The sequence below is a fragment of the Lepisma saccharinum genome, chromosome 10 (assembly GCF_977018435.1).
Source record: "Lepisma saccharinum chromosome 10, izLepSacc3.1, whole genome shotgun sequence".
NCBI classification, from domain to species: Eukaryota; Metazoa; Arthropoda; class Insecta; order Zygentoma; family Lepismatidae; genus Lepisma; species Lepisma saccharinum.
In genome coordinates, this window is record NC_139238.1 from 29677011 (window position 1) to 29702805 (window position 25795).

The 25795-nt window shown below is 38.7% G+C and overlaps 1 protein-coding gene across 9 annotated transcripts in view; it reads right to left on the reverse strand.

The window, feature by feature from the left end:
- The window catches only part of pum (pumilio), a 254522-nt gene that overhangs the window by 122608 nt on the left and 106119 nt on the right, over positions 1–25795 (reverse strand). For all 9 annotated transcript variants that reach the window (XM_083129691.1, XM_083129696.1, XM_083129695.1 and 6 more), the window contains 3 exons: positions 21986–22176; positions 19082–19221; positions 7546–7783 (listed from right to left, as the gene is read on the reverse strand). In XM_083129691.1, coding sequence (XP_082985817.1) covers positions 7546–7783; positions 19082–19221; positions 21986–22176 — 569 coding nt within the window. The remainder of the gene's footprint in view (positions 1–7545; positions 7784–19081; positions 19222–21985; positions 22177–25795) is intronic.

Below are 25795 nucleotides of genomic sequence, written 5' to 3' on the forward strand. Positions count from 1 at the left end.
ACCAAATGTCTAGATTATAATTCAATATTTATTTTGTTCCTAATGCCTTTTGCCACCCGAAGAAAAAATGACAAAATGAACAGGGTTATAAGGTGACGAAGAAAGGTTGTTTGTTCTGTTCCATCGGTCAAGGTATGACTGACCGGGACTGTGGCCAAAAATGCCATCGGTCAGCGCATGACCGATCGAGACTGTAAAGGTTAATCCCACACAATGTCACCATATCACCCTAGATGTGACTGATGAACTGTGACATGCTTTTATGTGGGACAAAATGGCATGTGGAGATAAAATAATAATCTCATAGAGTTGAATGTGATCTAACATTTACTACGAGTAAGCATAGTGAAGGATGACCAGAATGGAAGAATGGATGATTACGAAATGGCATGAACACCTATCTTACATCTGGACTAGAGACGGGCAGGTAATACAAAATCAAATTATCTGGTACATATTTGAAAGTATCAGTATCATCAGGGATGACAACTGTATGCACTGGCGAGAGGCCGGTCTGACACTCAAACTAGGCAATGCAGCCCCGTTGCTGTTGCTACACAGTGAATGGTAACCAGAAACGTTTTTCCCACTCTCACTTTGCTTTCCCATATGTGGCAACAGCACAATTCTGCCCAGGCACCTATTTTTGTAGCCATGTATTTAGATGCCATTACTGATAAGTACCCCTATCCCATTTGCAGAAACTTCAACTTCTGATGGCCTGAGCTTGGAAAGAGCATGACTTACAATGTCCTTACTATAAATGCAAAATAATATGCAGTTATTTTAAGTGGATTTTATTTCAATTTCGTGGAATGTTTTGCCCTGGTTTTCCAGAACTTTCTCAAGCCAATATAACCACACACACACACACATACCACATAATTTAACATGACTAGTCACCCTACATTCTAAAGTTGTGCATTTTGTGCATGGTTATCTTGGCTTGAAAGTTCTGGGAAACCAGGATGAAAACACTGCAAGGAAATAAAATAATAAAAAGTTAACACTTAAAATAACTGTATATTATTTTGCATCTATAAAAAGTAGTTAAGTGAACCTTTCAGAAGAACCTGGATGTCCTTACTACGGATTTTAACAATTCTCAATTTACCACAATATGTATGCATGCGTACACACGTGTGAACACGCGCGCGCACACACGCACACGAATACTGAAATCACTCAACTTTTGGATTATTCAAGTAGCAAATTTTATAATAAATTCTTTCATATTGTCAGAAGAGTAACATGGATATGCCTACAACTGATATTCTACGGGATCCAGCGTAACATTGGGAATTTTCAATGAAAAATCTAAATGGTTTAGTCTTTTCTTCCCTAAAGAAGAAAATTCTTGTATCTCCTTAACACACACACACACACACACACACACACACAGAAAGGGAAGTTTCAATTTACATAAAAATTCCTATTTCCTGTGGCCTGGAGAATAAACCAAAAGTAGGCTAGCAGTATGGTACGTAAACTTTGTAGGTACAGTGTATAGATATGCATGGCCTATTTTTGCAGGGTTTTTTTCCCCTGCTGTGCACTACACAGAAGCCAAACAGGGCAGACAAATGTTTTAAAAACTACATTTTGGGGAAATAGTAATGTTCTTAAGGAATTTTTCAAAAAATTAAAAAAGAAAGGTACTATGTTCTCATAGTGGTATTTGTGGTATGTAAATGCAAGCAACTAGATTACAGAGTCTGCTGCTAGACCAGCAGTCTACTTAGAACATTTGGGAATAGTACTTTTTTTGCTATTGCATAAGACCTTTCAACTATTTTTTATAAGTAGTGGGATAATTTTACACTTTAATTAGTAACGTTGTACACAACAGTAATACATTTTAGATGTTTTCTTATTCAATTTGGTTTAATTTGGAGAGCAGTGGGGAAAGGGGGTTTCTTGAATAAAATACCCCTTTTCTTCTCATTGTATCTTATCAAGATGGAATTCTTGTGTGTAAAACCAAGCAGATAAGGAGACAATAAATGGTGAAGTCAGGCTCTCCAAAATAAACTTTTCAAGTGTGCACTTTTTCAAACTTGCCATGAAGTAGGAAAAAACTGTTGCAAGAGAAGTAATTGTAGAGAGAAGAAATCTGTTATTGTTGCAGATGGCTCAAACATGTAGAGACTGCTTAATTAAGAAGTTTAATAATGTTTGCAGAGCACTGCAAGTCTGTGACGTAAGTGTGAATTACAGCACGTGTGTTGTCTTACTTGTGGTGTCACTGTGCCAGGAGTACAAGTGGACATCAATATTATTTCACTGTTGCTGCAATGAAGTACACTGGTGCTTAGAAGAAATTCGTGGGTTTGGAACCTGTCAGGCAATTGTTTACAACCATTTCCAAAACAATATACATGTTCAAAGAACAAGTGCCAGCACTAAGGCAGTCAGATAACTAGTGTTCATATTGGACTCCCATGGTATAGTCTCGCATGCTTGCTGTTCACAACAAATAATTTTGTGTGTTACAGTGAAGGAACACTTGCATTCCACACATGTTTTTTGTGGTTCAGCATACCCTCATGGATGATGTACAGTAGATGCCTACATGCAACAACAGGGGTGAACTGGTGTACGGTCTTAAACAGCATTGGAGACTAAGCAAATCGGGGACCTTGTATTTAGTGACAAGGACTGTCATTTCCTGAATACCATGTATGTATAGGCACCTGCAAGAATGTGGTCCTTATGCTTGCAGAGACCATTATGGCATATATCATTGACTGTGAACCACTGCTGTGTCTTAACCTTTATACCGCAAAGCCTCACGCACGTGTATTCTCATTGGAGCCAGAGCCTTTTTCAAGTGTGTGCTCTTCAAAGTTGCAAGTTGCAAAATGAGACTGAAATATTGTGTCTTGCACAACTTGTGCCCAGCAGACAGCAACTGCATTGGACAGCTATTCACTAATTTCCCATTGGACAAATTTGTTGCCTAGCATGAAGTTGAACTTTTGAAATATGTAAATACACATGTAGCACAGTATAGTGAAATAACTAAAATTGCTCAAATACATAATATTAAAAATAGGTAATATTTAAGGCAAGTTCCCACTCATGTTCAATTTATTTTTATAAGTAGCAAATTATTGCAACAACAAAATAATTGGTAATTTTTTGTAAACTTAGTCTCAAAATGCACTAACTGTTAGGCCATGCTAACAAGCACACCAGTCCAGTGCAAGCTTTCCACCTGGACGTGATAGACCAAGTCTCCTACCTTGCTCCCTTTCTACCTTCTTGTAACACTCCAGAACTTCTGCATTCCACACATGAACACGAGAACACTATTCCACAATTATAGCGGGTTGACCAGGCCTGTATTAGGCATCACGAAATGAAAAATAATGCCTGCGTTTTAGACGCAGGTATTTTTTCTTTCACCGAGGTATAATTTTTGCTTTAGGAGCCAAATGGCACCTAAGTGTCAACATCAAGACTTGAACACTGGAGGACTATCTGGCCATGTAAAGGGATCCAGCACATTGTTTAACCACCCCATTTCTAACACATGAAGCATGGGATGTTTTTGAGATGCAAGCCACTTCCAAAGTGTGCCCAGAAACTAACCAGCCTTGGTAAAGGAATGGGACTTACTACACCAAGATCTGCTGAACAACCTTGTTTGCAGCATGCTACATGTCAAGCAAGGTTCCTTGTTATGGGGTAGCCACACAACAAAGTGAAAGTGTCCGCATCAAAAGTCAGCAGTGCTACTTGTCAAAGACGAGCACTGGATGTTACACGTACATGGACATCTGGCATGTAAAGATGGTGCCTGTCTTGTCCATGTAGACACCAATTTTGTTTTAGGTGTTTATTTAAAGGTGCTGCACTAAATATCTGGTGGTTTTTGTAGAGGTTAAATAACTGTAAAAACCCAAAACTTGTGAATTTACCAAGTATTGAACACTACTGCATGCAGTATAGATTTTGTCAATTAAAAAAATATACAATATGTGGCCTGTCTAAAAAGTATCACAACTTTTCTTTTCCTGAGGAAAATATCTATAGTAGGTTCGCTACACTCTGCAAAGAGTTGAAGGGAACCTTCATACATGCAAGTGCATGCATGTTGCTGGGCATGTTGGGCCCGTAAGTTGATGAGGGGCAGCTGGCGAGTGAGGTAGTGTTTGTGTAATGTAACATTTCCTTCTTCGCTAGGATGACTGAACACATGGAGCAGAGATACTGCATCACGTTTTGCCTGAAGCTTTGGGGGATACGCAAAGGAAAATAATTTGCAAGGTTCAACAGGCATTTGGTGATGGATGATGCCATGCGAGTTACCCAAATAAAGGACAGGTACAACCGCTTCAAAAATGGCCGCACACCGGCAGAGAGTGATCAGCATTCTGGAATGCCATCAACAAGCTGGAATGCAGAAAACATTAGAGAAAGTGAGGTCCTTGATAATGGAAGATAGTCGTTTGACAGTCAGGGTAATTGCTGATGACATTGGTATTAGCAAAGATTCCGTGCATTCAATTTTACGGGAGGATTTAGGCATGCACAAGGTAGGAGCAAGATTTGCACCCAAGCTGCTTTCGCAGGAACAGCGGAAACTTCGACATGACGTCGCACAAGACATGCTGGAGACTGTCAACAGAGATGCAGAGTTTCTCAACACAGTGATAACTGGAGATAGTGATGATGATAGACATGGTTCCATGCAACTTCTGGTTGTTCCTGAAGCTAAAATCTTAACCGAAAGGCTCCAGCTTTGACAGCCAAGAGGACATTATACGCAATGCGACGGCGGACTTCAGACACATTCCAAAAGGAACATTCCAAGAGTGCTTCCAGCAATGGCAGGCTCATTGGGCTAAGCATGTGAAATGGCAAGGGGACTACTTTGAAGGGGATTAGGATGAGAATCATACCAGGAAAGTGACTTTCTTTTATCAGCATAAAGTCTCATACTTTTTAGACAGGCCACGTATTCTGACAATATTTCAAAATTACTGTTGAGAATGTTGTGGATTCCTCTACCGCACTTTATCACATGTCAACAACAAGCTGCATAAAAAAAGTATCAGACACATCAACACTTTCCTGGAAGTTACTCTGATTAATTTTGTGGCAAAATATAGGATGAAAATTAGATGTGCAGATGAAAATTAGATGTGCATAAACTGCAGTGGAGTGGAAGTTTTGAAAAGTGCACATTTAAAATTAGTGTCAAAAAACACCTATGAGATAGAATTCCTGTTCATTTGGCAAGGGGAGAAGACAAGGCTCTCTTTTGGACATTATCCCTCCCTAAAAAGTGCAACCAGATGAAAAAGGAAATATTACACAAATTTCACCTTCAGCAAGTCTCTATGGCCCTCAGTGGATGAATGTGAATGGCAAAACATGTACGTGCCTGCAATTGTGCAAAGTCATGTTCAAATTTGTTTCACAGGGCATTTAATAAAAAAAAACTATTAATAAAGGATGTTGTGGACAATTAAGAATAATATAAACCAGAGTCCCACGTACCCTCCCAATGAACAATTCATGTCTCGGGAGTAAGAGAAATCCAACCGAATTCAATAAGCACCACCAAGTTGAAGAAGATGGAACTCTTGGTGGCTGATTGTAAAGAAACCACTGGCGCAATACTTCCTTTCCAGACACTGTATAGAACGAAATTCCCACTTTTTATACTAGAATGGAAACCTTTGGGGAGACGACCAATCGAAAGACCTAGGATGAGATGGTTTGAAGATGTATGTTAAAGATTCTCAAAGTTAGAAATTGGAAAGAAATGGCAAAGAAGAGGAAACCTTGGAATGATTTGTTTGAAAAAGCTAAAACCCACAAAGGGTTGTGATGCTAATGGAAGAAGAAGATACAAACAGTGAAGTTTGTACAAACCAATAAAATGTGGATTCATACAGATATTTTCTTTATTCCCTATTTACTCCGAAAATATGTACTAGTGATATCACAGAAAATGTTTTTTATTAATTAAGATTTGCCGTGCCCAGCATATTCAAAGAATGCTCCCACAATATTGTCACACTATTTGTATTAATTACATGTCAACAGCTCACAGAAGAGCAACAAAAAGCTTCAAAAGCGGGCTTGTTGCAATTCCAAATTTCATACTGCTTACAATATGCAGTACCAGACGTGGAAATTATTAGTGAATCTTAATTTTTGGCAAACATCAGCTAGCTTAGTGACAAAGCATATTTGAGTCAGAGCTTGTGAAACTTCCAGGTTCAAGTCGTGGTCCAGCCGTGGGTCGAGATTAGCCAAAGTGGCAGAAAAGTAATGTTAAATAAGACAAACACCAAATACAACTGCTTTCAAGATCATTCCATAGGAGTTTTGAAGAAAAAATCAGATATACACAGTGCGGCAATTTGAGATCGAGACTGCTGCTTTAAAAAATAAACAGGTGTTCACAGAAACTCACTTACCTGGGATCATTCGAAGTATGACCCTTCTGCATCCACACATTGTTGCACTTTGCCTTCCAGTGCATGGAAGGATTACTGGAATTCGTTTTGTGTAATGCTGTTTAATTCATCAAAATAGGAACATTTCAGTGCAGCTCTCAGTTTAGGAAATAGAAAATAACCACACAAAGCCAGATTCGGTGAATAGGCTAGGTGTGACAACACATAGATTGCTTTTCGAGTCAAAAAGTCCTTCACAATCAGAGCCTTGTGACTTGAGAATTGTCATGAAGCAAACGCCAGCTGCCATCAACCCAATACTTGAACCTCACACGTGTTGTTCTTTGTACAAACGTTTCAGTATCTCAAGATAAAATCCAGCAGTAAGAGTGTGTTATTTCGATCTTCAGTACTGATTGTCCTTACTTTCTCAACAAATTGCGGTGTTCTCACTGTCCTTGCTGCACCTGGATGTTTGTCGTCTTCAATTGACTTCCACCCTCCAATGAAATGCCTGTGCCATTCGAATACATGCCTATCGGATAAACAATTGTCCCCATATACTTGGTGCAACATGTGAAATGTTTCCTTAGCAGTCTTTACTCAGGTGTGCACAAAACATGATGTTTGGTTTTTATTCCACGTTGAAATCACAATGTACTTTCACAACATGTGCCCACACTCAACAGTGCCATGCGCAACAATGTCGCTCAAGATCCACGATCTCTGCACCGATTATTCGTGAGATACCCCTCATTTGTTCGCACCACAGAACGCTTGCACAGTGGCGCCACCTACCGAGGAAAAAAAAATAGTATTGATTTCAAATTGCCGCACTGTGTATATATGAGGAACACTGTCATAACTTGACCACATGAGATACTTTTAAAGCATACAGCTTCAAAACTGAAACCACCAGAAATCGAAATTTTCCTTGGGAGCTAAACATAAAAAAATAAAAAAACATGGCGAAAGCATTTTCCTATAAATGTACTTACTTTTGAAGAAGTAGATTTTGTACATATGAAGCTGTGAAGTAGAGACTCCCACTCACTTTTGGCCAGTAACCCAAGTAAATCAAAACACGTCAATGGATAAAGAATTAGAAAAAAATATATTTTGTACTCACCTGTACATCGAAATTTGCTGGCAACACATTGGGCGAATCCATCTGGGAAAGCATGGGGTAACTGCTTGAATCGAATGCCATATTTGGATCCAACATAACGTGCTCGAAATGACTGCTGTCAATATTGAGAGGATGCTGGCCAAGTGTGGCATTTGAATTCAAATCCTCTGGCTTTACCGTGCCATTCTTGTTTATGTCCTCTTCCGCTGGAGATGGTTGCCTGCTCCCTGGCGTCCGACTGAAATTAAAAATATTGCATATAACCATTTTGAAGAGAAAAATGTTTATGAACACTGAAAGCAAATGTATCTGTCAGCAGAGAAACAGCAAGTACAAATGAAAATCTGATAACGGTCAAGGTTACAATGTATGTAACTCATCTATCTACTTCCTCATGTGTTTTTCAATTCTATGTTATCCAGGGTGGTTACTCTAGGACCATGATAAAATTCAAGTATAATTCGTTGTTTTCAAGGTGAATTTTACAAAAATTCAAGGATGCAAGCAGATGCTGTGAAAAAACTTGCCTCTGAGTATTAATAAATATGTATACATTCAATGGGATTTGGATTAATAAATGTTGCAATTCTTCACATCTACAGAGAAAAATTCCAGCAAATTCCCGGAGCCAATAACCACGCACAATTCCCGGTATTCAAGGAATTCCCAGTGAGTAGCCACCCTGTTATCCTTGTCAATAAATGCAGCAAGGTGGTAAAAAAAATTGGATTCTTAAGTTTCATTTAAACATATGCTGCGTTTCATTGTGTACTTTCTAATGGCAGAAGCAAATCCAAATAATTGTACCCATTTGATAGTTCTCTAAATAGCCAGACGTAAACGTTTGTTATTGTTTTTATGTAGACATAGATGCACGAAGGGAGGGGTGGGAGTTATGATCAGAACTCCCAATTCCTATGGGATTTCATTTTCCTACAGAAGGCAATAAATTATTTCCTTCGATTATCGTATTCATAATCTCTCACTTCTTAAAACATTCAAGCAGCAGACATCCCTCATTAAAATATCTGGGTGCAACTGAAAGAAATTACAGTGGAACCTTGGTTTTTATGTTTCTCAGGGAATCAAGCTGAAAAAGCTTAAAATGTGGAAAACGCAAACTCAGGGAAAATTCTATAACATTTTGCTATGTTGAGCCTATCAAGAATGAACGTATATTGCAGAAAAAATAAACTGGAAATATTCAGTTACGAAAAAAAAACATTTTCCTTCAATTAAACTATACAAATCAATCGGGGATCATCCAAAGGTTCATCCTGGAATCTCTGCAGCCACTCGATCTTCTCTTGGAAGACCTGACAGCCATCGTGTCATTGCTTCCACCCACTAAGAGGAAGCTGGTATCGCAGATTGCATGTGAAACAAGATTTGCCATCTTGAATAGCTCATTGATAATATATGCTTGGCCTTCCAGAAGCACTTGTGCAACAGCATGAATATGATGGATCATTTATTGGTTGGAGATGTACAAGGATAAACCTTCTGGTCTACAGTGGACTAAGTTCGATGCAGAAAATAATTGTTCATTCATTCGGAAGACAGCATGTGCATACCACCCCATTACTGTGTTGTATATTGTAGGGATAGCCGGATCTGGATCCTAAAATTTTTCGGGTCCGGAATTTTCAGATCCAGTACTTTCGGATCCAGATCCAGAATTTTCAGATCTGGATTCGGATCCGTTTTGCCATCCCACATGTGCTTCTTTGGAAAGTAAGAATGTGCTTATAACATATGGTTACCTGCTAATATACATATATATATATAATATACATACACACACATATATATATATATATAGTGTGTGTGCACGCGTGCGCGATTTGTAATTAATTAATACACTACCAAGGGAGGTCTAAGTCTCCCCCTCCTATTTGCATAAAACTTGGCAGTGGTATAGAGGCCCCCCTCAAATATCAAGATGAGGAGAAATTGAAGTAGGGATCTGACCCCGAAACCACGTAAATATGGCATAGGAAGAAACAGGGAGCATAGGGCCTCTCTATACACCTGTCAAATTTCATGGGAATCGGAGGGGGACACAGGGGTCAGATGATCCCCACGTCAATTTGTCCTCATCTTGACATTTGATGCAGGTTTTGCCCCCTAAAACAGCTTTTTAGCTGAAACAAAAAACACGTATTTCTTCCTTTGGGCCCCTCTATACTAGGGATGGCCAAACAGATCCGGATCCGAAAAATCCAGATCCATTTGGATCCAAAAGTTACAATCTGGATCTGGGTCTGAAAGTTACGGATCTGGATCCAAGAGTTCCGGAACTGGAACCGGATCAGAGAGTTCCGGATCCAGACCAGGTCCGAAAGTTTCGGATCTGGATCCGGATCAGAGTTTCGTATCTCAATCCCATTATAACATTACCACACCTTAAAAGGTATTATGATCTTCGATTACAAAGAAATTTTTCATTAGTCCTACAAGAATTTAATTTTTTTCAAGTGTTGTTGCTAAAATACTTTGCTACGCATCGGCTAACACACTCGTGCACAAATGTCAGAGGTGATTTTGTAAATGCCATTGAAACGAATATGTATTCTTTCGAATGTATTGGAAATGAAAACACACATAAATGTGAGACATTCCATTCCAGGATGAAACCTTTAACACACATAACAAGATAGAAATGTTATACAAAAATTAAAGAATTGTTCTACAGTTAAAGTTTTACAAACTAAAATAAAACATAACACGAGGGTCACTATTTATATTTTGAGCCTTGGCAACACTGATTGAAGTTAGGTGCGATTTGACGTTTGCACGAATCGTCTGGCATTATTGACCATAACGTACTTCAAATGTTTTGTCAATAGCTTCATTTGTGTTCTTTATGTTGCCTTGGAGATTGCGCGACAACAATAAAATGGAATTAACTCGAACATTTTCGTGCGATGATTTTTTACGATTTTCGACGTGGATTATCAAGACAAGAGTGCAGCGATCAACTTACTTCCACATTTGGCGATGAAGCCCCATCCTTTGCCACTGTGAAACGCTGGTATAACGAATTTAATAGTGGCCGCCATCCGCTCACCGACGACATTCGCGAAGGTTGTCCAAAATCAGTTGTTGTTCAAGAAAACATTGATGCTGTGCAAAACCTAATACTGCAAGATCGTCATGTGACATACTGTGAGATTGAGGCAACCATACGCATTAGTTCCACCAGCATATATAAAATATTACATGATCATTTAGCTGTGGGAAAGGTACGTTCTCGTTGGATTACACACAGTTTGACAAAAACTTAAAAAGACGCTCGCGTCAATTGGTGCAAACAAATGCTCAATAAATACAATCGTGGTGCTTCAAAAGATTGTAACAGGTGACGAATCATGGATATATGCATATGAGCCGGAACGTAAACAGCAGTCGACTGTATGGGTGTTTCAAGATGAACCCAATCCAACAAAAGTTGTTCGCGCTCGAAGCACATCGAAACAAAAGGTCACCTGTTTTTTCGGGGAAACTGGTCATGTGGCAACTGTGCCTTTAGAGGAACGTAGAATGGTCAACTCTGAATGGTACACAACAATTTGTTTGCCAGAGGTCTTCGCTCAAATACGGAAAACAAACAAACGCCGTCGGATCATTCTTCATCAAGACAATGCCAGCTGTCACACATCTCGTCTAACAACAGATTTTATGAACAGTCAAAAAATCGAATTGATGGGTCATCCGCCGTACAGTACTGATTTGGCACCCAATGACTTCTTCTTGTTCCAGAATGTCAAGAATAAATTGCGTGGACAACGATTTTCGTCGGCGGAAGACGCCGTTGATGCGTTCAAAAACCATATTATGAAGGTGTCTCAAGAAGATTGGAAAAACTGCTTTGACTAATGGTTCGAACGAATGCAAAAGTGTATTGACCATAAAGGAGAATACTTCGAAAAACCATAAAGCAGTTTTCAATGCCAAATTCCTGTTTTTTCACTGTTAGGCTCAAAATATAAATAGTGACCCTCGTATATGCAGTGTTATATAATTACAAAGTGTAAGACTAACAAAGGAGGTTATCTAAGTGTCCCCCTCAGATTTCCATGAAACTTGGCCCAAAGGAAGAATTCCGTGTTTTTTTGTTTCAGCTAAAACACGGTTTTAGGGGGCAAAACCCCCTCAAATGTCAAGATGAGGACAAATTGAAGTGGGGATCTGACCCCTGTGTCCCCCTCAGATTTCCATGAAACTTGGCAGGTGTGTGTATAAACGGGCCCCAATGAAGAAATACGTGTTTTTTTTTTGTTTCGGCTAAAAATCTGTTCTAGGGGGCAACCTCCTCTCAAATGTCAAGATGAGCACAAATTGAAGTGGGGATCTGACCCCTGTGTTCCCCTCCGATTTCCATGGAACGTGGCAGGTGTATAGAGGGGCCCAAAGGAAGAATTATGTGTTTTTTTGTTTCAGCTAAAAGCTGTTTTAGGGGGCAAAATCCCCTCAAATGTCAAGATGAGGACAAATTGAAGTAAGGATCTGACCCCTGTGTCCCCCTCCGGTTTTCATGAAACCTGGCAGGTGTATAGAGGAGCCCAAAAGAAGAAATACGTGTTTTTTTTTTGTTTTTTTTTCGGTTAAAAAACTGTTTTAGGGAGCAAAACCCGCCTCAAATGTCAAGATGAGGACAAATTGACGGGGGGATCATCTGACCCCTGTGTCCCCCTCCGATTCCCATGAAATTTGACAGGTGTATAGAGAGGTCCTATGCCATATTTACGTGGTGTCAGGGTCAGCAGGTAACAATATGTTATAAGCACATTACTTTCCAAAGAAGTGCATGTGGGATAGCAAAACGGATCCGGATCCGAAAATTCTGGATCGGGATCCGGATCTGAAAACGTATTTCTTCCATTGGGCCCCACTATACACCTGCCTAGTTTCATGGAAATTGGAGGGACACAGGGGTCAGTTCCTCACTTCAATTTGTCCTCATCTTGACATTTGAGGGAGTTTTGCCCCCTGAAACAGTGTTTTAGCTGAAACAAAAAAACACTGAATTCTTCCTTTGGGCCCCACCATACTGCCAAGTTTCATGGAAATCGGAGGGGGACACTTAGATAACCTCCCTTGTTAGTCTTACACTTTGTAATTATATAACACTGCATATATTATAATGTTTTATTTTAATTTGTAAAACTGTAACTGTAGAACAATTGTATAATTTTTGTATAACATTTCTATCTTGTTATATGTGTTAAAGGTTTCATCCTGGAATGGAATGTCTCACATTTATGTGTGTTTTCATTTCCAATACATTCGAATGAATACATATTTGTTTCAATGGCATTTACAAAATCACCTCTGACATTTGTGCACGAGTGTGTTAGCCGATGCATAGCAAAGTATTTTAGGAACAACACTTGAAAAAAATTCTTGTAGGGCTAATGAAAAATTTCTTTGTAATCGAAGATCATAATACTTTTTAAGGTGTGGTAATATTATAATGGGATTGAGATCCGGAACCCTCTAATCTGGATCGAGATCTGGAACTTTCGGATCCAGATCCAGATCCGAAACTTCAGACCCGGATCCGTAACTTTTGGATCCGGATCCGAATGGATCCAGATTTTTCGGATTACAAGATTACACAAGCAAGAACATAATTAAGGTGAAACTAACATTAATAGTATAAAATTTTGATTTACAATTTACACAGATGTAATAAATACAAAATGAATAACCCGATAAGCTAATCCAACAATGTTTCACAAACGTAAGAAGTAGCACCAGCTAGTAGGGAGGGTGGGGGGGGGGGTTATGACCTTGTAGTAGATGTTGGGACTTCAGTGCTCAAATGATCCGCTAGGCTTTAACGACAGCAGTACAGCTACTATTCGCGATTAAGATTAACCAATATGCCATCTGTTGGGACGTTCAGGAACTAGTCTAGTAGGATACGTTGTGTTGAAGTCGTTTAAAGCATGGGGAATATGCGAAAGAGTAAGGTCTGCTGTTCAGGTTTTTTTGTGCTCTAAATCGTTTTATGGGTCAGAACAAATGAAAAGTTTTCATGTATTTCCAACTCGTGGAATCAACAAAATGAAATTTGTAAATAAATCAGGGGAACCTAATTGATTGACAGAAGATTGGCATGGGGAATAACACTGTAATTTGGCATGGAAATTACGAAGAATGCACGAGTCTATTCACTTTATTTTTCGAGAGATTGCCATGAAAGAAAAGTTTTAAATTGTACTTTATAAATAAAACTTTTTTCTTTTTCGAAAAGTCATGAAGCATCTTACCCAATGCATTCATGTATTATGTATGTGTGAACTTTGGAACAGGTGCAAGTCGATTAAGAGAGAAGATGAAAATAGTTTTTTGAATGAATTAATATTAAATGTAACCAGAAAAAGAAAATGGAAATGCTAATGTTGCTGCTTCATTCAGTACGATGTCCTTTTTCAGTGAGGATAGCCTGGTCATGAAATTGTGAATATTATCGAGAAAGAACTGCAACGATATGTTCGCAATTTTCTCCTGCCAGCCTTTCAAGTATAGGTAGGGGCATGCATATTTAGTTTTTGACGAAAAAACGAAATTTGAAAAAAAAAAAAAAAAAAAACAACATTGTAGTGTTAATTTTTCATGTTTTTGAAAGGTTTGAGATGCATTTTGTGAACATGTTTTGTCACGAAATAATGCGAAATGAACTGCAAAAAGCGAAATTAACTCAAACACGAAATTTAGAGTTTATTCACCGACGTGACACCTTCTGAGGTCTGAATTATCCTGAGAGTTATGCAATTCCCGGAAAATAGATTAATTCTGCTGTTAATATTGGAGAAGCAAAAATTGACTCCTTTACACAGAAATAAACTTAATACTCTGATAACTACATAAATGGGCTAATAGAAGTGAAATGTTAATTCTGTGGAATAAGTGTAGTTTTTAAATCAAATTTAGGATTATATTCACAATTTTAAAACAAAAATGTATTTTTATATACCACTTTTCATCCCATTTTTCACCGCTATAACACCGATATTTTATTTTATTTACCGCTTTTGAACCCGAAATTGACTCAGTTTTTGTACCAAAATTTTGCTTTTTTATTTACCAAAAATATGTGCCTCTAAGTATAGGTCAATTACAATTTCTTTATTTTCAAATAATTTCCGAGAATCCCAGTTACAACATGAGGTGCAGATGATACAGCATGCACTGCTTTGAAGAACCAGTGCGTAGCTATACATTAGTTTCGTCTGCATTTTATCTGTTATTTTTGCCTATCATAATTAACTGCTTCATCCTCATCACAGCTTCACCTTCGTAAGAGTTCCTGGAATTCACATTGCATTCGCAATATTTAAAAATATCGCGTAATTTAAACGTTTCTCCTCCATAGAAGCCATGATAACACGCTGCTGTTTCGTACTACTGCTGAATGTAAACAAAGAATTATCCTACTTAGAGCGGCCATATTGGAAGCAACACTAGCGCTCAGGTGGTAATTTTAATCGCGAATAGGGTCTCCACACCGGACAGCCTATAGAAAAGCAGTCAGACTAAGAAGCAACGTACTTTCTAATGGCAGAAGCAAATCCAAAATTATGTAAATGGTGGAAGAGGAGAACGACCCTAGAGAAGTAAGACCTCATTAACCCCACAGTGCATGGCGTTGCAGTTTGGCTACATCAAATTTACTGCATCGTAGTTTTCTCAACTAATCACTAGATGGCAGTTGTATGGTTTCATTTTATTTTCTGACATATGAGTTTGCCGTTTCTGACACTAGATGTCATGAATTGAACTTAAGGGCTCATTAATGTTAAATAATGTACTATGACCACGGTGGTCAAGGTCATGGTCATTTTACGTATTATTTAGTAATGCAGTCCGGGCCTTTTACAAATCCAACACACTTGTTGCCAATTGGCAACATGATGCAAGAAGCAAGTAGCAGCAGCTGTAGCCACAGTAAGTACAGCATTTTAGCACATTTGTACTGCTTCCTGTGAGTATCCCATGTGGTGTCATCGTGTGATTTGTAGTTGTGCGAGTTTGTTGAACATTTGAGTTTTATCTAGCTATGAGTGAGGTGTTTTCCAGGACAACATGAAAAAGCGACAAAATATAGCACAGTAATACTGAAGATTTAAGTGCAAAGATAAGGACAGATGATGAACAATATAAAATAGTTGGTATATATTCACTTCAGAAGAATAGTAATGAAAGTGAACTAACGTTAAATAAAGCTCGCAGTTAGAAACAGCCTGGCCATCAAAAGTAAATATTTACTTCTAGGCACTGAAAATTGCCAATTATATCTCAACCATACTAGATGTAAGGAGCTACAGAGAACCTAAATGTGACAAGATATATGGCTAAAACCAAAATACATGAACATATGAGTAATGACCATAAAACTACAACAAATAACACAGATTAAAATTAAATTATATAAATAAAAATTACAAAAAAACACTATCAGAATGAAATAGGTAGCAAAATATAGAAGCCCATAGAAGAACAGAACACAACAGACAAGAGATGGTGAAAACTTGTAAGCAGCAGAACTCCCAAGCGATACAGAACTTTATCGCAGGAAACAAACAAAATATGTAGGAAGAAATCAGAATGAACAAAAATTGCATAGTAAGCAAAATGAAACTAGAAAAGTTTACACAGCAGTAAGGAAACTGAATAAAGGATATCAATCCAAAGAGAGAGGGTGTAGAGATAAGGAAAGAATAGTAGCAAGATGGGCAATTTTTTTTCCAAGAACAACTCTAACTCTATGTCAAAGATATAGAGGGAATATCAAACAAATGAAGAGGGGGATATAACATTAGAGCTGATAAAATATTCAGGGCAAAAAATGAGAGAATACACAAATATGGCAAGATATGCCTTAAGCATGGAGGATCAGTATAATCTGTCCCATAATATAAAGGGTGTTGAACAGGATTGTAGTCAATTGAGAGGTATTAAACTGTCTAAATGTGCCAAACAAAATCCTATTGGGAATTATCCACAGTAGCCTATTGATAGTGGCAGAACATATCATAGAGGCATATCAGACTGCCTTTCGACAGGGGAGAAGCACAACTGACCCAACTATTCATATGGCAAATAACTGAAAAGCAATATGAATATGGTACAGATCTGCATATCCTATTCACAGGCTTCAAAAGTGGTTGGGGAAAAGACATTCAAACAATGGATACCAGCACATTGGCAAGACTAACAAAGATGACAATACAGCAAAGAGCATGCATATGACAATTGCATGGGGAGCAATTAAAGACAAAAGAGGCACAATGTTTACAAACTTGAACCAGATATATGCATATGCCAATGATTGTGCTATAATTACCAGAACTGAGAAAGAACTGAAACAAACCTACTTAAAAACAGAAGCAGAAAATATAGAACCACATTTTAACATTAATAAAATGAAATACATGTTGGTAACTCCATAAGTATCTAGAACATACAAAAGATTAGAAATTGGCAACAAAAAGTTTGAAGCAGTTAGGGTACTTAAATATCTTGGGATGATGATTAACAACCAAAACAACTAGCAAGATGCAATAAGTTAAAAAAGAAGGTAAAGTGCTCCCCTGTGCTTAGCACCATGCCATGAAGGCGTATAGGGGGTGTGGGAGCAAGATGCAATAAGACAGAATGAATTAAGGGACTAAATAATATTACCGGTATACTAATACACAACTACCGAAAAGTAAATTCATCACCAGGAATATTAAATCACCATATATAAGACCCTCATGAAACCACTAATTACGAGGGGATATCAAAAAGTAATTTAGTAAATTTTTTACAGCCAAACATAGTACGTACATGTATTTCACCACCTTTCCACGAGAAGGCAGGTGTGTGCACCTCACGTATGCCAAGAGGCAGTTGTTTCAAAATGGCAGCTACGCTTGAGACGTTCGACACAGTTGAGCTGCGGGACAGAAACAACCTAAAACTATCACGATTTGTGTGCAGTGAATGGTGACATGTGCATGACATTCACAATTGTCTGTAATTGGTGTACAAAGTTCAACGCACAGCATGTAAATGTCTTCGATGACCCCCATTCTGGACGGCCTCGCACATCCGACACACAGAGCAATGTTGACGCTGTGGAGGTATTGATCCAGGAGGACCGGCAGTCAACAATCCAAACAGCAGCAGATGCAGTGGGCATTTCATATGGCAGTGCATACACGATCATCCATGAAGAAATTGGGTGTCAGCAAGACGGGTCCCCAGACAGCTCACACCACAGCATATGGAGGACTGTATGGGATATAGTCTTGAGCATTTGCTCCCGTACCATAGACCTGGAAATGCATTACTCGATCGCATTGTTACCAGGTACAAATCGTGGGTTTTCATTACACCTCTGAACAAAAATGACAGAGTAGGTATGGAAAAACACAAACTCTCACCCTACCCAAAAAATTCAGGACAACCCCGTCTGCAGGAAAGATTTTGCAGGGTGTCATTCTTCCTGATTTTGGGGTAAAAGGAGCAACTGTAAATCCTGCTGCATATTGTGCCACACTGGAACGTCTAAGAGCTGCTCTGCACCGTAAACGTCCAACAAAATCTCTCGAGGTGGTCATCATTCTCCGTGACAATGTTCGTCCCCATGTGGCTGCATCAGTGACGCAAAAAGTCAATTCCTGGCCTTGGGAAATTCTCAAGCATCCACAATACTGTCCAGACCTGGTCCCATTAGACTTTCTCCTGTATGGCCCACTGAAGGAAGAACACCTTGCCCGCAAACACTTCAGCTGCGACACAGAAGTAGTGACAGTCGTGCATCGTTGCTTACGTGACCAGCCGAACAATTTCTACGGCATGGTCATCGAAAAATTGGTGTCACGGTGAGACAAATGTATAAATGTGATTGGATGTTATGTGGGAAAGTAGAGTAATGTTCAACCTTCAAAATGTATATTTCAGTTTTTGTGAATACATTTTAGTTTGACCGTTAAAAATTACTCAATCACTTCCACTACAGTGGAACCTAGATTTAAGTTTTTCAGGGGACCAAGCTGAAAAAATGTAAAATGCAGAAAGGATTAAAATATACAATAGTATTAGAAATACTAGGTTCAAAAAAGTGTTAATCTTGTGTAGAACTGGAAAACACTAAAGGTCTCGCAGACCGATGTTTCTGTTTAAGGTTAATTTCGGTGGCCTCGGTGACCATCCACTTGGGAACAAAATTAATAGAACCTCTAGAAGTAAGTTTCGCTAACTCGCTTAAGTTTAATTCAAACATTCTTATAGCATTTTTGGTGTGACATAGTAAGTTACAAGTTTCTGGAGTAAAAAAGTTATACTTCTATAAGTGTATGTGTAAAATTCTAGATCTCCCTCTCGTTAAGCTTGTGAAGGGAGTATACACCTCGGTCTTAAGATACCCTTGATATGACGGTAACATTGTTCCCTTTTTTGAAAGTTGAGTAGCAAGTGTATAAATACATGCATGCAATTATTCACTATGATGGGTGAACACCAGCTTAATTATACATACTTGAATCCTTTCTCATCATCCAGCCCATTCTGTACAATTCCATTTGGTTGTGAAGCATTTCCATTCTCCACATCCTTCTTGCTTGCTTCAAAAGGTGAAGGGGCCTTGTCTTTGTCCTTATCTTTTGTATCATTGGGATTCTGCAAAATATAATTGTATTAATTAAAACATCATATGGTTACAAACCAATAATTGTCAGTCAATATGATCACAAAATTATTGTATTCCAATTTGCAATTCATATGAATTGTAAATTATGAACTCTACAACAGTAATTGGCAATCAAATTATTGAGAGAGCCAGAAAACATGTATCCTGACAATTTACCTACTCAACATTTCAACCAAATAAACATTGGTGTCCTTCATACAGTAGAAAATTATTCAATATGAATATGAATATCTTAAAAGGTTGTGTTTTTAATTTGAACACCTTTTAATACCATATAATTTTTACCTGATGAATTTTCTGCTGTTTCCTGAAGAAAACAGATGTTAATTTAAAAAAATAATTTCATTTTCACAAGTTTGTGATGAATGTTAACAGACCGTTGTGTAGAATTCTAGAATTAATTCACCTTGATTCATCAACCCACAACAGTGCATATATATTTGTGGAAACCAAAGCTTAAATCATTCACCCATGTGAAATGTAACCTTCAAGAATACAGAGAACTGTGTGCACAAAATATATTCTTAAAGTAAATATTGTACAGGGTGCTCCAGTAGCTTTTAAGATCTAGGTCATTCTCTCAAAAATTTAAGAAAAAAACTGCAATTTTTAAATACAAAAAGGAACTCCACCGAAACTAGAGCTAAGGTTGTACAATGCAAAATCTTTGAATATGAATTCTTGAATGTTTCTCAGCCATTTGAAACTAATCTAAGAATAAATGAATACGAGGGTCACTATTTATATTTTGAGCCTTGGGGCGATTTGACGTTTGCACCAAATCGTCTGGCATTATTGACTATAACGTACTTCAAATGTTTTGTCAATAGCTTCATTTGTGTTGTTTATGTTGCCTTGGAGATTGGGCGACAACAATAAAATGGAATTAACTCATGAACATTTTCGTGCGATGATTTCTTACGATTTTCAAAGTAGATTATCAAGACAAGAGTGCAGCGATCAACTTACTTACACATTTGGCGATAAAGCCCCATCCTTTGCCACTGTGAAACGCTGGTATAACGAATTTAATCGTGGCCGCCATTCGCTCACCAACGAGATTCGCGAAGGTCGTCCAAAATCAGTTGTTGTTGTTCAAGAAAACATTGATGCTGTGCAAAACCTAATACTGCAAGATCGTCATGTGACATACTATGAGATTGAGGCAACCATAGGCATTAGTTCCACCAGCATATATATAAAATATTACATGATCATTTAGCTGTGAGAAAGGTATGTTCTCGTTGGATCCCACACAATTTGACAAAAACTCAAAGAGACGCTCGCGTCAATTGGTGCAAACAAATGCTCAATAAATACAATCGCGGTGGGTGCTTCAAAAGACGTATATAAGATTGTAACAGGTGACAAATCATGGATATATGCATATGAGCCGGAACGTAAACAGCAGTCGCCTGTATGGGTGTTTCAAGATGAACCCAATCCAACATAAGTTGTTCGCGCTCGAAGCACATCGAAACACATGGTCGTCTGGTTTTTTTTTTCGGGAAAACTGGTCATGTGGCAACTGTGTCTTTAGAGGAACGTAGAACGGTCAACTCTGAATGGTACACAACAATTTGTTTGCCAGAGGTCTTCAGTCAAATACGGAAAACAAACAAACGCCCTCGGATCATTCTTCATCAAGACAATGCCAGCTGTCTGTCACACATCTCGTCTAACAACCGACTTTATGAACAGTCAAAAAATCGAATTGATGGGTCATCTGCCGTACAGTCCTGATTTGGCACCCAATGACTTCTTCTTGTTCCAGAATGTCAAGAATAAATTGCGTGGACATCGATTTTCGTCGATGGACGTTGGTGTGTTCAAAAACCATATTATGAAGGTGTCTCAAGAAGATTGGAAAAACTGCTTTGACAAATGGTTCGAACTAATGCAAAAGTGTATTGACCATAAAGGAAAATACTTCGAAAAACAATAAAGCAGTTTTCAATGCCAAGTTTTCCTGTTTTTTCATTGTTAGGCTCAAAATATAAATAGTGACTCGTATGCATGACAAGACAAGGAAGTGGTGACAGAAATTTAAACAGTTGAGTAGCTGGGGAATAAAACTTGGTAACTCAAAACTCTGTTCAAAATTAAGTTATCGGATTCAGCTTCTGGAAAGTCTCCACTTGCTGTACAATAGAGAATGAAATTCCTTCGGTAGCTGATGATGGTCAGAAACACACGCCACAATGTAATTGACTGACTATCCCCTGCTTATTTCTAGGTTTCATACTTTTGTGGGTTGTCAAGTTTTACTCCAGAAACACTCAGTAATCTTTCACATACATAGGACTTTCCCAGACCCATTAGTTAAAATGTACGGGGGGTCTGAACACCAATTCTAATTAAACTATAGAAATAAAACTATCCTTTGATTTTTCATTCTCTTAAAATCTACTGGTAATAATTTTTAGTCCCAAAAAAAATTACTTCAATATGTATAGGGTGGAAAGACAGGGGGAAAGACATTGAGATACTAATCAACTACTGTTACCATTCCAAAGAAATTGATTTCTGGAATATCTGCAATACATACTTGTGTATCATTTCTCCATACATGATTATATTTTTTTTTTTGTTCTTGCAACAAGCACAATAAATCAACATTCTGTCATGCTTAAGTTATGATTATAAAAGGAAATCAGAACCTGAGTAAAGAATAAAAACGAATGTGCTACGATAAAATTGAACAGAAGTAGAACAAAGGAAGGGGCTACTCACCAGTACCAGGCCTCGCATTCTAGCTTCAATGTCCTTACTTGTAGGCGAAGAGCTAAGAACATATTCCACCATCTTCACGCCAAGCCCACCAGTCTCTGACGATCGCGGAGACAAGATGCTGGCTGCCTCACTCCCAGGAAAACTGCCAGACCGCCGCGGTACCATTGTAATTGGTTGCGATACCGCATGGTCTGAAATTAAAAAATATACACATTATTTTTCTATTTCTACCCTCATGATGCACTAATTATAAATGCACGTAAAGAAAAATGTATTTCTTATGCTTGCAGTATCATGTCATTTTGCTACTGGACATGTCCCCTTACTGCTTGTGGACAGACATGCACAATATGCTGGAGTTATGTAGTACACTGCACAAATAAAAAACTTCAGATAAATGAGTTTCAGTCCTTGGTTGAACTCTTACTTTTTGATATTTTGTTACAACTAAGACAAACTCATGCTCTATATATCAGTATTACTGCATTTAATAAAACAAATCTGTATAAATTAACCCAAATTGGTTGCCAAAACCAATTAGTCTTGTGTGTCTCGCATGAAACCTAATAGAGGACCACTGACTTCTCAACAACTAATCTATGATACAGCACATAATTGTGCCCATGCATGTGTGATCGGCAAATGAATTAGGCACATTAAATTAAAGTTAATTACACCTTTAATTTCATTCCTGTCCAGAAATAAGCCACAGGCTGCATGGTACGCATTTCAAAAAAGGAAGTTACGTTGCCGCACCCTGTAATTGCCGGAGGCAATAATTCACATATAATTCCCAGAATTCAAAGTGAGTAGCCACCCTGTTATAATACAGTGTGTCCACAAAGTCCTGTACCTTGAACTTTGAATAGCTGTAAGTTGGTAACAAAAATTTAGGAAATGAATATGACTAACACAAGACAGCATGGTCCTTTGGCATGTTTTTGCAGTTGAAAGAAATACACCACGTACCTGAAGAAAGGCAGGAGGGGGAGGGGTATTGTGCAGGGCGGAGAAAAAAATGAATAAAAGCATATTTTTGCCCCAAAACTTCTCTCAATTCCTGGTTTACGACAACTTTCACTGAACTGTTAGTCTCTACGTACACAGAAATGTCGAAAGAGGCTAATTTTTTGTTGTTGCAATATCAAGGGTGACAGATGAAATTTTACGTCGTCAGCAGGAAAACCTACTTCTTGCACATTTCCACAGCAGTTTGCAAAGCTTTTCATGTAGAATTCACGAATAATTCCCGGAACCAATAATTCACGCATAATTCCAGGAATTCCCGGTGAGTAGCCACCCTGTGTATGTAGAGGGGGTCTGAGGGGAGCCCATAGATGCTGAAATTTTGAGAAAGTAAAACAAATCTTGTTACTTTAAAAAAGTTGTTCTTAAAGTAAACAATAAATGCTAATATAAAGAAATAAAAAATTATTTATTTTAAACTTTCCATTAAAAAAATCCGTGCATATGATACTATTCTGAAAGTCCATCTCACCCCCCCCCCCCCGAAAAAAATCCTGCTTATGCCAGTGACCACAGATTAAAAAATACATTCGTGGGATTCTTTGTGATATCTCCCGATTTTTATTCCTGCATGGTCGTATTATACATGTCTTTTACATGTACTGTCAATGTCCACAGCAGACGACACATCTAACTCCAAGGTCTGTACTCTTTCCATCGAATCAATCACCTGCTTGGAGCTACCAGTGGTTGCTTTCGACTTTACTGCTTCATAATTTCAAGATGTGGTGTTTTCGGAAACATGACTCACTGCATTATCGTAGCGACTTTAAATTAAAAACTATTACTTTTCAGTTTGATCAAAAAAGCGCTTGAATAGCGCACAAGGAGGGGACTCGATGCAAAAGGGAGAAGAGAAAGAGAAAGAAGGAGAACATCGACCTCCATTGTAAAAACATATGGCAACCAATGTAAAGGAAATTCGCTTCAGACGACCATGTTGGCACCTTCATCGGTGCCACATTACAACATATCAATTTTCTTTCCATATTTCAAAGCTGGGGTGAACTCTTAACAGGATTCCTTTACAAAGCTTAATACTCTCTCGCTAAATGTAACTTTTAAATGACGATGGCTGGATTTTTCCAGGGAATGTTTTTTTTCGGGGGGGGGGCAAACGAGGCATATTTCCCCCTTAACAATATTGTTATGTTCCTGCAAAACACTCACTGTAATAAAAGTATATGCGTGAAACATGATTTTACGTTGACATTCATTTTCGGGGGCAGGGGCCGAGAGAGAAAGGAAGGAACTGGGTGTAATGGGATCTATCTCTCTCTCACAAGAGGAAAGATGAAAAGAAGAAGGGAAGCAGATGGGGGTAAGAGAAGTCTTTCTTTCTTTCTTGAAAGAGAAAGAGAGAGGGAGAAGTAGGGGGCAAAAGTGCCCAAAAAAAGTGAGAGAGAAGAGCTTTTTGAGAGAAAGGGGGAGAGAGGGAGAGAAAGGGGGAGAGGGAGAGAGAGAAAGGGGGAGAGGGAGAGAGAGAAAGGGGGAGGGAGAGAGAGAAAGGGGGAGGGAGAGAGGGGAGAGAGGAAAGAAAAGAAAGGGAGAAAATACCTCTCTGAGACGGGGAGAGAATAAGGAAAAGGAGAGGAGAGATAGAGCATTTTCTTCTCTCCCTCTTTCTTTCTGGTGAAAGTGGAAGGACCCCCCCTTCCGAGAGAGAGAGAGAGAGAGAGAGAGAGAGAGAGAGAGAGAGAGAGAGAGAGAGAGACCAGAAAAGAAGAAAGAAAAAAGTCTCTCTCCCCCTCCCCTTTCCTGACGTAAATGAAGCTCTTTGTATTTAAAATTGTGTTCCATGAAGATTTTCAACAATAACTCGCGTTTGAAATTAACAATGGAACAGCGCTTGAAACAGTGCGACGCTCTCTTCAGGTGAAATTTCGCTTGCAGATAGTTCTGGCTCACTCGCATACCCTTGCAGATCATCTAGTTCAGCAGTGCAATGGAGCGAGCAGCGTCAAACGCTTTTGGAAAGGACCAATTAAAAGCCTTTTAAAAAAAAGACAAGACAAAAACACGTTACGCACAACTAGATGTGGCAACAATGAGTCAGTTCATTGACAGCTAGTCTCGCCGTTGTCTCAAGGTCGGCCCTCCCCTCGAGCGAGTGTGTTCCTTGGAGCTCGCTGGCATGAGGCATAAAAGGAAGCTTTGTGATAAAATATACCTGCGCCTCCGAGGACCGGGGCCGTCAACGTGTGGGTCGAGACACTGCTCGCCATTGTGCTATCGTCGGTATATCAATCATGCGTATCTTCATGACTGAACATTTCCGTTCGGTCAAATGAACAACGTGCAACATGCAAATTGGTCAAGTGTACAGGCAAAGGGGGAACGCACATGCACCAGTGGCGCTCTTATACTTGGCGTCGTTTTTTTCTGCACCTTTATGATAACCGTGACAAAGTGTGGGTGCGTAATGGCTAAATTAAATTTGGAAAATACAAAAGAATAATGCTGTATAAACAAGTGAACTGCGGCACTACTAGGCGAGACGAATGGACAATGGAATGCACAAGTGCTGTTAGGCGAATTATCAATGTTTATGTTGACTATATTTTGCATCTTTTTTCACGGGATGTACTTCAAGGGATGTTAGCGCTGGGGTTGCCAACAGATTGTTGGGGAGTTTTGTTTCAATTCCTGAGGCCCCCATTGCGTAAACAAATAATAAACATGGTGCATCCTACTATACTCAATACAAAATTTCGATCTGCTAGTGTTGCAAGCTAAGGTGTTATGCCTCTAAAAAGTGTATTTTCACTTAATGCATATTATGGC